The 12,239-nt window shown below is 39.6% G+C and overlaps 1 protein-coding gene across 2 annotated transcripts in view; it reads right to left on the reverse strand.

Moving 5' to 3' along the window:
- Positions 1-11,711, reverse strand: part of LOC115937180 (uncharacterized) — a 331,655-nt gene extending 319,944 nt beyond the window's left edge. Inside the window, exons 1-2 of one of the 2 annotated variants that reach the window (XM_081828569.1) lie at positions 11,144-11,711; positions 1,281-1,419 (exon numbers count right to left, since the gene is read on the reverse strand). In XM_081828569.1, coding sequence (XP_081684695.1) covers positions 1,281-1,419; positions 11,144-11,179 — 175 coding nt within the window. In that variant the 5' untranslated portion in view covers positions 11,180-11,711. Of the gene's footprint in view, positions 1-1,280; positions 1,420-9,608; positions 10,397-11,143 lie in introns of those variants that run through there. The other variant, XM_081828570.1, reaches the window with a different exon arrangement.
- Between the last annotated feature and the right edge of the window lie 528 nt (positions 11,712-12,239).

The following is a 12,239-nucleotide window of genomic DNA, read 5'->3' on the forward strand; positions in this document are numbered from 1 at the left end:
GACACCCTGTGTTCAAATCCGGACTTTACGACTAAAATGTAAGCTCCTTTAGAATAAAGATCTTGTCTTGTTCACAGCTGCAGTCTCAGACCCAGCAGAGTGTCAGGGCCAACAAAGAGTAGGCTCTCAAATATCTGCTGAGCAAATTTACCAGATGGGGAAACTTAGCAAGCAAGGCACTTTGATCTCTTCAAGCTTCTCTTTCCTCACCAATAAAATGAGGCTAAATACCTACCTTGCAGTGTTACTATAAGGATTAAAGTTGATAAATACAAGACCACAAGAATAATGCCTGCCACACCACAGCTGTCAGTCAGTAAGTAGTAGCCATTATAGCAATTGCATTCTTTGATTACTGCCAACCCCACTAAACTAAAAGTTGGCTCTTCCAAGTCTTCCGTTAAGATGGATTTTTAAATACTTATATTAAAAACATTATCACAAAACCAGTTTAGGATATGTTTTTATTTCAAAAAAAAAGCTAAGTAAATTATATTTTAGCTTTTATTTATCCAGTTGGATAGAAAAGTATATTGGGGCTGAACATCAAGAAAAAAAATTATACTCAATAAAAATCTAATTATGTGGGTAGATTTTTCTTAGCTGTAGCTTCATTATATTTTAGTTTCATCATATTTGGTAAAGTTTTCAGCTTAGCATGAAATAACCTAAAAACAAATTTTCAGTTACCAAACACTTTTTAGAATTTACAGGAATTTTTAAAGATGGTGCTTTAAAAAAAAAAAAAAAGTCTAAATTGGGCAGTTCTGCAATTCTGTAGAGTGGCCAAGAGAAAAAAAATCCTTCAAAGATTGGACTGCCTATATACGACATCTGAAGTGCTCAAGACTAAGGGTATCAAATTTAGCTGTCAACTGGTGGCAGTTCAATTTCCGACACACGGCATATACTGGAGTCTCACAATGACTCAGGGGGCCTCTGCCACAAGGCCTGCTGGAATAAGCCTATCCCCAAACTAACCCTGACAAAACTTCTTTCTTCTGAACCTCCTTTTTAAAAACTCTTTTCAGAAAACAGCAAATTATAATTGCTGTTTTCTGAAAGAAAAAAAAATTCCCATTAGGATATCTGAAACAGACCCACCATCTTCCAAGCACCTCTGTAAAAGGAAATACTATTAAGTAAATAAATTTTCTAGGATTCTATTACTCAGTTACATGGTAAAGATTACATTTTTTTATAGTAGCAATTTACCTTATTTTTAAGTATCAGTGTTCTTACTTGACAGTTAATTTTAGTTTAACGTAAATAAATAAGACCTGGAAAAATAGTTTGTAACTTAAGATGCTGTACTTCATATCCCATATTTGTTATGTGTCCTCCCAGCAATGTAGGTCGAGGATATCCTAATTCCATCTGACGATGAGAATTTGATAGCGAGGAATTCTTCTCACTGGCCTAAAAATATAAAACATGAATTATGAGGTCAAATATGGGAGTTAATATATTATTATCTACATTACAAAATTATATGGGAGGCAAATGCTTTACTACTCATTACCAAAAAAATCCACTATATAGTTTAACTAAAATAACGTTTACTATTTTTTATGCATATTGTATTTACAGCCAGACAGCTTCTACTTATAATCTAATGTGGCCTAAATTCCTTTAACATGTTCAGTTTTGTTTAAAAGGCTAAAATTCACAGTGACCAATCCAAGTCAAACAGTGTTCTCAGGATAAGGTAATAGATATTTTTCAAGAGGAATGATTTGTGCTGTTTTACTAAAAGAATAATACCCTTTTATAACCTGTTTATCAGGAGGATATTTCTGTTTCAGCAACTCTTGTGGAGCTCTGGCTTCAACATCCCAACCAACAATTACCCCCGTTAGCCACCTTCCTTGTGGATGATCACCAGTCCCACCTCAAAACAGTTTCCACGCTATCTTAGTTTCCACACTAAGGGATGAAAAGCCCAAGTGGCAGGAGAAAGTGCCGATCAAATGATCCTAAAACAAGTTAGTGATCCCTAAATTTAAAAAAAAAAAAAATTCTCCAAATACCATGTTACTTACCATCTGATGGAGGTGGGGTGTGTGTGTATCTGTTTTTTAAAATATAAAGATTCTATCATTTAGCCTCTGTTTCCCTTCTACAAACAATTTTGGGCAAAGAGTTAAAAACAGATTAATAGTTCCAATAGTTCATACATACATCAGGTTTACACTGATCACATTAATTACATACTAATTATGTTTCATCTGTCTCTACACAAGACCATGAACTCCTCAAGAGCAGGGCTATATCTTAAAATATTTCTTTTCCCAGTATCTCTGGCTAATAAAAAGCTAAGAAGAGGAAAAGCTGGCTGTCAGATATTTCGTTTTACTCCCTATCAGAGGGATAGCATTTATAGCAGAGTACTTGAATGTTGGTACACACAGAAGTAGGGAAGGAAAATACAAAGCACTGATTCGAAACGTATGTTCAAAATGTTTGCACATTTTATCGCTAAAGGGGTATACTTTTATTTCTCCAAAGCTTTGCTTTCTCAGAAAATAAGTCTGTGGCTATGCAACAACAAAAATTTTGTTGTCTAAACTAGTCTCTTAAATTATTTCAGACCCTATATTCATTTTAGGCTTTCAGATCAGCTCTCAGTGTGTATCTCTGCCCTTCACCACCCAGCATTGTCACTTGTACCACACATTCCTCACCAATAGGACATAACACACTGCTCAGGAAAGTTGCTTTTGAAATTCTGACTGCAGCCACTATAAAACTGCATCTAATAAGTTAACTTAGAACTTTTAATAAACAGATGCTTAAATTGAATTTGTTTCCATTAGCATTAATTTTACTTTCAAAGCTATTTTAGAAAATCATATTTGTACCTGATAGCAATAATGCATTTATAACTCAAAAAGTTTTTATGCTTTTACCTTTTATTGAATCAGTCATATTTATTGTAATATGAATTTAAAAAGAATTAGTACAGTGATTCAAATATATCAACTCTAGCCCAAGTAAGTAAATAACATCAAAAGAAAATTTTTCTTAGTTTATGCTAAATGAATCATATATCTAAGATATTATATTCTATATTGGAGTAGGGGTAAGGTATAATTAACTCACTGTTGAATGTCAACCAAATAAAATACAAAATTATTTTTAACATATCAAATGTTTCACTAGCTCAGAACCCTGTAAGGTAAGCATAGATTTCTTTTTCATTGTCATTGTACCTATTTCTAAAATGATAAAGAGGCAGGGATTATAAACTGATGTGTCTCTGCAAAGAACCCAATATGAATATGCAGCAGAAACCTTTAAAAAATGTATTTGCAAACCACAGAGGCCATCATATATCTGAGGAATGACTATATTGGTTTCATTCTGTAGGAATGAAATTTCACAGTATTCCAAAATGTTACTACTCTTGAACATTACATGCATTTAAAATATTCAGTTGTTTAGTACTTCATTTGAATAATAGAGAATTAGCTAATATTAAATTCAACACATTAGAAATGTTTTATGTAGGGGCGCCTGGGTGGCTCAGTCAGTTAAGCGTCTGCCTTCAGCTCAGGTCATGATCCCAGGGTCCTGGGATGGAGCTCCGTGTCGGGCTCTCTGCTCAGCGGGGAGCCTGCTTCTCCCTACCCCTCTGCCTTCTGCTCCCCCTGCTTGTGCTCTTTCTCTCTCTCTGTCAAATAAATAAAATCTTTAAAAATGTTTTATGTAAATGTTAGGCACTTCATTAGCCAATATTAACTAATGATTTTTCATATTATTTGGGAATAACTCCGGAAACATAATGCTGCAACAACCACACCACTGAATAATTCTGAGAACACCCGCAGCTCTGAGATTTGTACAGATTCCTGCCATTTACCCCACCACAGTAGCCCTGAAGGCAGGAATAGTAGAAATCCCAGCAGTATCCACACAGCCCACCCAACTACCACTTTTCTATGTGTGAACCAGAATGTTCAGAAAGGGAACATGGGAGTTGAGAGAATAATGCAAGGCATGACAGGATTAATATCACTTCCAGAGGTAAAAATGGAGGTTGTACTTTCTACTACTTATCAGAACTATTATCCAAGCTTTTTGAACACTTGTAGATAAATGCAATGCACCTATACCTAAGTATGAAGACTAGAAAGAAACAGGTAAATCTAAAGAATTTTAAAAATCATGATCAGGAATACAGAATGTAGTATATAGCTGTAATGCTACACTTGCAACATTGTTTATGAAAAAGAGGCAAAAGCTAAAATCAAAATGCTTGAAATCAATAAAAAAGAGAAATCACCAAAATTTTGTTTAAAATTCTGAATACCCTTCTCTCCGCTTCCTCCCTGTCTCACATTACAAACTGCTATTTCCCATTATGTTCCCTGTCTAGTCCTAGAAAGTCAGGATAAACAGCCAAAATTTACACATAAGTGCCCTCAACTGAGTCAGCCATATCACAAATAAGGCCAAACGTTTTTTAGTTTTTGCCACTGAGAACTCGGATGAATTATCATGGATGAAGAGGTTTTCATGACTGATTTGGAAAAAAGTGGATTATGTGTTTTAAACTGTTTATCAAGTCTTAATAGTGATGGAAAATAAGGTATATTATGTTACTACAGCATATTTCTTTTTTCATACTCTTTCCAAAATAAATCCCCCTTTCCAGCCAAGCCTAAAATAATCTGGGACAAATGTTGGAATAAATATCAAGTTACCTAATTATTTCTTACAGTTTTTCTCATTCTTACGCATAGAAAAATCAGAGTCAAATCAACACAAAAATGTCAAAAATAAATTATTCTTACTTTCGAGGTTTGAAATGGACTTTGGATAATCCTCTTACATTTGTAGTACTCATTAAACTATTGTTTACTAGATGCCTGTGGTCAATGATATCCCTTTGCAAAAATTTATTTTTAGACCACTTTTCATTCTCAAGTGGTCTTAATGCTTTTAAATTAATGGATTTCCATTATTTTTTTTTAAAGATTTTATTATTCATTTGAGAGAGAGAATGGGAGAGAGAGCACGAGAGGGGGGAGGGTCAGAGGGAGAAGCAGGCTCCCTGCTGAGCGGGGAGCCCGATGCGGGACTCGATCCAGGGACTCCAGGATCATGACCTGAGCCGAAGGCAGTCGCTTAACCAACTGAGCCACCCAGGCGCCCAATGGATTTCCATTATTATCTGAAAAATATTAACATATGTATAGAGCTAGATATGTAGATATATAAATCATCAAAATAAAAGGGATTATTCCTTTGCCATATCTCCATTACTAACACTATAGTTTAAAGAAAATGAATCTGCCTCCTCTTTTTTATTTTTTTTAAAGATATATTTATTTTAGAGAGAAAGAGCACAAGCAGGAGGGCCAGAGGGAGAGGAAGAGAATCTTAAGCAGACTCCATGCTGAGCGTGAGCCCAACTCGGGGCTTGATCTCACCACCCTGAGATCACGACCTGAGCCTAAACCAAGAGTTGGACACTTAACTCACTGCACCACCCAGGCACCCCTGCCTCCTCTTTTTTAAATAGGAAGTAATTATTCTTACTCTTAGCTCCCTGGTCTTTAAAATATTTATGTAGGAATAACATGGATTTAATAAGTATTAAGTAGACTACAAGAAACCTGGTAAATCTTCCAGATGATCAGAAAAGACCTTTCCTAAATTTCTCTATTTTGTACACAATACCTTAATTCAAAATGTATTTTGGAAAGGGTATGTGCAAGCCAGGAATCAGATTAGGACTCAAAGGCAAAATTTGAAAGCAGATTTACATCACATAGATATATCCTACCTTGTCTTTAATAACCAGTGTTTTATATGCATCATCTTTCATCTTTTATGCATTATCTTTCATTCTCTGGTATAACCGTCTAAAACCATTCCAAAAATCAGAAAGCATTAAAAACAAAATGCTTAAAATAACAAGTGGCATTATGCATATTAATATATAGCAAATGATGCTATCATAGGGGAGAAAGAGTCTTTTATCCAACCACATTGAGTTAATCTGTACAAAAGTAAGAGAAAATAGATCTCTCTCATGAAACAAGAGTATTAAAGTACATACACACATTCCATATCAGTAAATTTTCTTTTGTGAAATAAGGTGTCAGAACTTTAGATTATTTTATAACAAGAATATAATCTTTCAATCAAAAAAGTATAATCTGGCTATATGATATTTTCCTGCATTTCTACAATAATTTTATTTTTCCTTACAGCCAATTTCCTTTTTCCATAAAGGATCTTTTTCTCATTTTATACATGTTTAAAAGGAAAATAAATCATGGGCGCCTGGGTGGCTCAGTCGGTTAAGCGTCAGCCTTCAGCTCAGGTCATGATCCCAGGGTTCTGGGATTGAGCCCCATGTCCTTCCTGCTAAGCGGGGAGCCTACTTCTCCCTCTCCCTTTGCTCCTCCCCCAGCTCGTGCCCTCTCTCTCTAATAAATAAATAAAATCTTTAAAAATAAATAAATAAAAGGAATATAAATCAGATAAAGTTTATTGTTTAGAAAAAACTTTTAGGAGCATATTATTTTTAGAAAGTGAAATACATCTTACAGGGCAATCAGTAACCTCTGCAATACTTGGAAGTTTTTCTCCTTGTGGGGTCAAAATTGGTCATCTGATGGTAAAAAGAATTCTAAAGTCCTACATACCAATATTTAGCATTGATATGTGATTTTATAATGATATTTGGCTACAGTTCTCTGATGTCCCAAGAATTCACAAAACTGCAAACAAAATAATGAGGCTCAGGGTAAAATCCAGATTTGGGGAAGCCAAAAATCTTACCACATCCTCTACCTCAGCCCTCACTGACATGACATATGGTGCCTGTCTGAAATAGCAATACTCGGTTATTTCTTTTACCCCAAAGGAAAAGTAGAATATACACAAATAAAATGCTGAAAGTAAGATTTTATGTATGCTGGAATAAACTACCATCAGGTATATGGAAGTCTGAATATTCTTTTTTTCTGAATATGGTTTCTTTTCCAACTATATAGGGAAATGACAGATGAAATAAAGTGAACAGGATGCCTGGGTGGCTCAGTTGGTTAAGCATCTGCCTTCAGCTCAGGTCATGATCCCGGGATCCTGGAACCAAGGACCACATCGGGCTCCTTGCTCAGGGGGGAGCCTGCTTCTCCCTCTGCCCCTCTCCCTGCTTGTGATCTCTCTCTCTCTCTCTCTGACAAATGGATGAATGGAATCTTAAAAAATAAATAACAAACAAACAAAATGAACAAGGAACTAAGATCACTTTTCCTTTATCCTCATAGTTTTGCTTCATTTTCCTTGAGATAAACCTGAAAAAATAAATATTTTTCAGAAATCATACTTTGTCAACTAAGGTTACTAAGTGACCTACTTTTCTCCAAAATTGTCTGAGCCCCCATTTGCCCATCAGTGCTCAAGCTAGTTTTTATTTTTTTAAGCTAGTTTTTAATAGATTTGATGAATATTTCGTTTGTTTTTTAAAGCTAACTACAACCTTTAAGTAGTCAAATAACTCAAATATTGTTGAAAAGTATTCAACTAATCTGGATAAATAGATATAGTGTTATAATTTATTAAGCCACCCTCTCCTGCCCTCCATGAAAAAGGAGGGAAGATTTGATTACACAGCTTCCACTACAAAAAAGAGAATGCATACTGATCTTGGATTTGTTTTGTTTTCAAATATCTACAGAAGGATGATTATATCAATGTGTTAGGAGGTTTCTATTCCTGGACTTTACCTTTCAACATAAATGATAAAATGTGCACATGTTGTTTATATCCTTTATTTGCCAAAAGCCACTAAGTTGATTAATCATTATTTTCTGCCCCTGCAATCCCAAAAATATTATTTTAAATAATATGTCCAGGTCTCCTTTGAAGGACAGTAGCAACTTTTTTTAAGGATGAAAGAAAATAAAAGAATTACAATACAGCACAACTCTTTTTTTTTCCTTGAAGACTCTGAGCAGAATTGTTGCCACATCCCTGAAACAAAACACTGAACTGGTAAAGCTGCCTGCAAAATACAGAGCTGCAAAACCATCAGCACACTATTTGCCACAATCTCCACAGTAGTAAGTCTTCCAAGATGCTTCTTTATGTAGTATTATCAGGCAAAAAGGACAAAACAATGTTTATTCACCTTTAATGTGAAAATTCCTTTGGCAGTATCTGCACGTGAAGCAATAGATGTTTTTCCAATTACTACTGCCAAACTCGGTAAGTTACTAATCTTTAGTTTTTGGCATTTTATTTTTTGGATTGAAAGCTAATTATAAGCATTACCAGGTCATTAGGTTTCTTTCCAGCTACTACTCAATTTAAAATAAATGATAAATAGCATAACATATTTCCCCTGATTCATGCACCCAATTTCCCACAAAACTTGGGTTCACTTAACAGGTGTCTTACATTTGTGAACCCAGATGAAAGCTCACTCCATATAGGCAGTAAAAATAGTTAAAGAGAAAACTTAGACTGCAAGAAAAGCTTCCTTCACTAGGATTAAAAGATACTTTCTTAAGGGGGGATTGACATTCCTGAGACCCATTTAATCCATAGTTCCTGTACTAAAACAATGAAAGGTTAGGAGGGCGCCTCGGTGGCTCAGTCAGTTAACATCCGACTTTTGGTCTCGGCTCCATGATCTCAGGGTCATGAGATCCAGCCTGCTTCTGGCTCCACGCTGGGCATGGAGCCTGCTTAGGATTCTCTCTCTCCCTCTCCCTCACCTCCTCCCCCTGATCGCACACTCTTTCTCTCTAATAAATAAATAAATCTCTAAAAAAATAAAACAATAACTTGGGGCACCTTGCTGGCTGGTTCAGTCAGTGGGGCGTGCAACTCTTGATCTTGGGGTTCTAAGTTTGAGTCCCACGGTGGGTGTAGAGTTACTTAAAATCTCAAGGGGCACCTGGGTGGCTCAGTTGGTTAAGCATCGGACTCTTGATTTCAGCTCGGGTCATGATCTCCAGGTTGTGGGACTGAACCCGCATGGGGCTCCAAGGCTCAGCTCGGAGTGTCAGAGTCTCGGGGTCTGCTTATCCCTCTCCCTTTGTTCTTCCCCCACTCCCCCAATCACATGCACACACACGCACACGCTCCTTCTCCCTCTGTCAAATAAATAAAATCTTTTAAAAAATCAAATAAGATCTTAAAAAAAAAAACTTACTCCAAAAACAACAAAAAAGATACAGAGGCTGAGATGAAGTCCAGATGGAGGGAGAACGTATGGATTACTTAAAATATATTAACCAGGGGCACCTGGGTGGCTCAGATGGTTAAGTGTCTGCCTTCAGCTTAGGTCATGATGCCCAGGTCCTAGGACTGAGCCCCATGTCAGGCTCCTGGCTCAGTGGGGAGTCTGCTTCTGCCTCTCCCCCTGCTCATGCTCTCTGTATCTCTGTGTCTCAAATGAATAAATAAATAAATCTTTTAAAAAAATAAAATAAAATATATTAACCAATTACAATGTGTGGAGCTCATTTGGGTTCTGATTCAAACTAAAAAATATTTACAGCAGGAGATTTTGGGAAATGTAAATAGTGATTAGATGTTCTACATGTTCGCTATTTTTCATAATATGGTTGTTAAAAATGCACCTGGGTAGCTCAGTCAGTTAAGCAACCGAGTCTTAATTTCTGCTCAGGTCATGATCTCGGGGCGGTGGGATCGATCTCCGAGAGGTCTCCATGCTCAGTGGGGAGTCTGCTTGAGATTCTCTCTCCCTCTCCCCCCTCTAAAATAAATAAATAAATCCTTTTAAAAATGGCATCTTCTGGGGCGCCTGTGTGGTTCAGTCGTTGAGCATCTGCCTTCCGCCCAGGTCATGATCTCAGAGTCCTGGGATCAAGTCCCACATTGGGCTCCCTGCTCAGTGGGGAGCCTGCTTATGTTCCCTCTCTTGCTGTGTCTCTCTCTGTCAAATAAATAAATAAAATCTTTAAAAAAAATAAAATAAAAATGGCATCTTTCCATTACAGTATGCTGTTTCTGATAAGAATATAGGAAAAGGATGGAAGAAAAAGAATGAAAAGGCCGGCAGGATGAAGCCAGATGCCCAAGCCCTGACGTTTGTCTGAGGAAACAGATTATAGTGGAGGGAAACGAGTTGCTCTTGGATGACACTGCAAGGTCCATAACAGGGGAGGAGGGCATACTTGGGGAGTGGCGGTGTGATGAGGTCACAGGAAGGAGAAGAGTGTGGAGTTATTCTTAGAAAATATATTGTAAACCCTGAGGAGTGACTGTGGAAGCAGCTGAAACATCAGCCGCGTTCTTGTTCTCGGGCTACTGAACGCAATGGCCTGCGAGGAGCAGGATCCCACGATCCCCAAGTGCAGGGCATGAGTTAGGAGCTATGAAAGAATGTGACCCTCAGCCCCCCCTTTCTGCACCTGACGATTGCCAGCCCTGCTCCTCCCGTATCCCAGGACTGACTCCCTCCGTGCGTACGCGTAGAGGAAACTGCAAGCGTGCTTGAAGATATTTGCCATCCCTTTGTACTCCTTTTTGAGGCATCTGTCCTTGCTTTTCCGATAAAAAAAATAAAACAAAATAAAAGTTCTGTGCAGGATTCAGTTGCTGCTGCCCTCCCTTGCAGAGACAGCCCTGCACAGCCGCTCAGATTGGTGTCTGAGATCTTTATTTCAGCGCACAATCACCAAGAGGATACTGGTTTCTCCCTGCGTAAAAACGGGACATATTATCAAGGTTATACAGCAAGTCTACCATGTATCTACCACCGTCCTGGGAATTGAGGAATGTTCAAGAGAAATACACACCCTTGAACTTAGCTCAGGAATCAGCATCAGAACCGAATCACCAGAGTAGACTATTCATGGAAACTAGTTACCCTGGTGTAACATTTGACAGAAGCATCTATTTCCGGTAGAGTCAATAGTTGCTGTTTGAAGAATTAAAAATATACAGATGTAGACCCAGGTTGTTTAAAAGCCACAAAATAAATGAAGAAACTGAGCAATGGGATGTAACAAAGGAAACATGACATCAAAGGAGAGAGAGAAAGGTGCAGACGAGAAAGCAAACTTGGAGGAAAGATGAACACTTGTCCCTCAGGCCTCCAAAGGAGCACTAAATTATACACGTCGCCTCCTTCCTCCTCACCCCAAAATACCTGAAATGACGCCACACAGAGAGAGGGCGCCGCCATCGCCCTGGTTCCTCTTCAGTCCTGTCCTAGGAGCCCAGGAAAGGAGGCCCCTCGCGCGACCCGCGCTCTGGCCCGGGGTCTCGGTCCCCACGCGGCCCCGCTCCCTGAGAAAGCCGGGATACCGGCCGCCCCCGGGGAGCCCTCCACCTCCGCCCGTGCGGTCAGGTCCCGGCGGGCGCTCCTCGCCTCGCGGTGCGGCGCCGGCGGCGACCGCTGGGACAGCAGGGGCGAAGACCGCGCTCCCCGCCCCCACCCCCGGCCGCCCCCGCGGGCATCGCGGCGGGTGCGCGCTGCGCAGGGAACGGCCGCGCGCACTCTGCGGGGGGCGTTAGCTCGGCTAAGGCGCCGCCCCCGGGGGTCTGAACCCGACCTTCTCTGCCGACTCGCCGCGCAGAACGCGGAATCTATAGTAGTCTACCGAGAGCTTCATCTTGTGCGGGGAACCGACGCCCTAGGTCTTGGCCCTGCCCTCCTTTGCCAGCTGTTAGTGCCAAGAGGCAGGATGGCTTTCGTGTCCTCCGTATCCCTCAACCTACTTATACCGCCCGGGGCTGTAGATTTTGCCCATTCCCCCCTCCCCCCCCACCTCAGGCTCCTACTCCGTTCCTATTGCAACAGCCTAACACTAGGTCACCGGTCCCACTGATCACCCCACTCCAGTTTCAAAATCTGATCCCCTCAAATCCACACCAGGACGCAGTAACCTAACTTAAATGCAACTCTGATCGCATGCTTTCTAGTTTAACACCTGTTGGTGGCTTCTAATGGCCAGCCCACAGAGGCTAACCTCCTCTGCATGCTTTCAAAGGCCCCTCAAGATCTGGCCTCTGTGCTTTCCCCAGTCTCATCCCTCCTTGTATACTCCAAAGAGTTGAACAGGCTCCCTTCTCTGGGATATTCCTCATCCCAATTGCCTCCCGGGCTTGTCTGGCTAATTTACTCATCTTTGAGTTAAAAACTGGGCTCTGACATTCTACCTTCGGGGATGGTATGCCGGCTGAGTTGGATGACCCTCTTGGGTTCTTCAGAGCACCTGCGTGTCTCCGCTGTAGCAAAGATC

Source organism: Leptonychotes weddellii, chromosome 8, assembly GCF_054177405.1.
Source record: "Leptonychotes weddellii isolate Sample4059 chromosome 8, ASM5417740v2, whole genome shotgun sequence".
NCBI classification, from domain to species: Eukaryota; Metazoa; Chordata; class Mammalia; order Carnivora; family Phocidae; genus Leptonychotes; species Leptonychotes weddellii.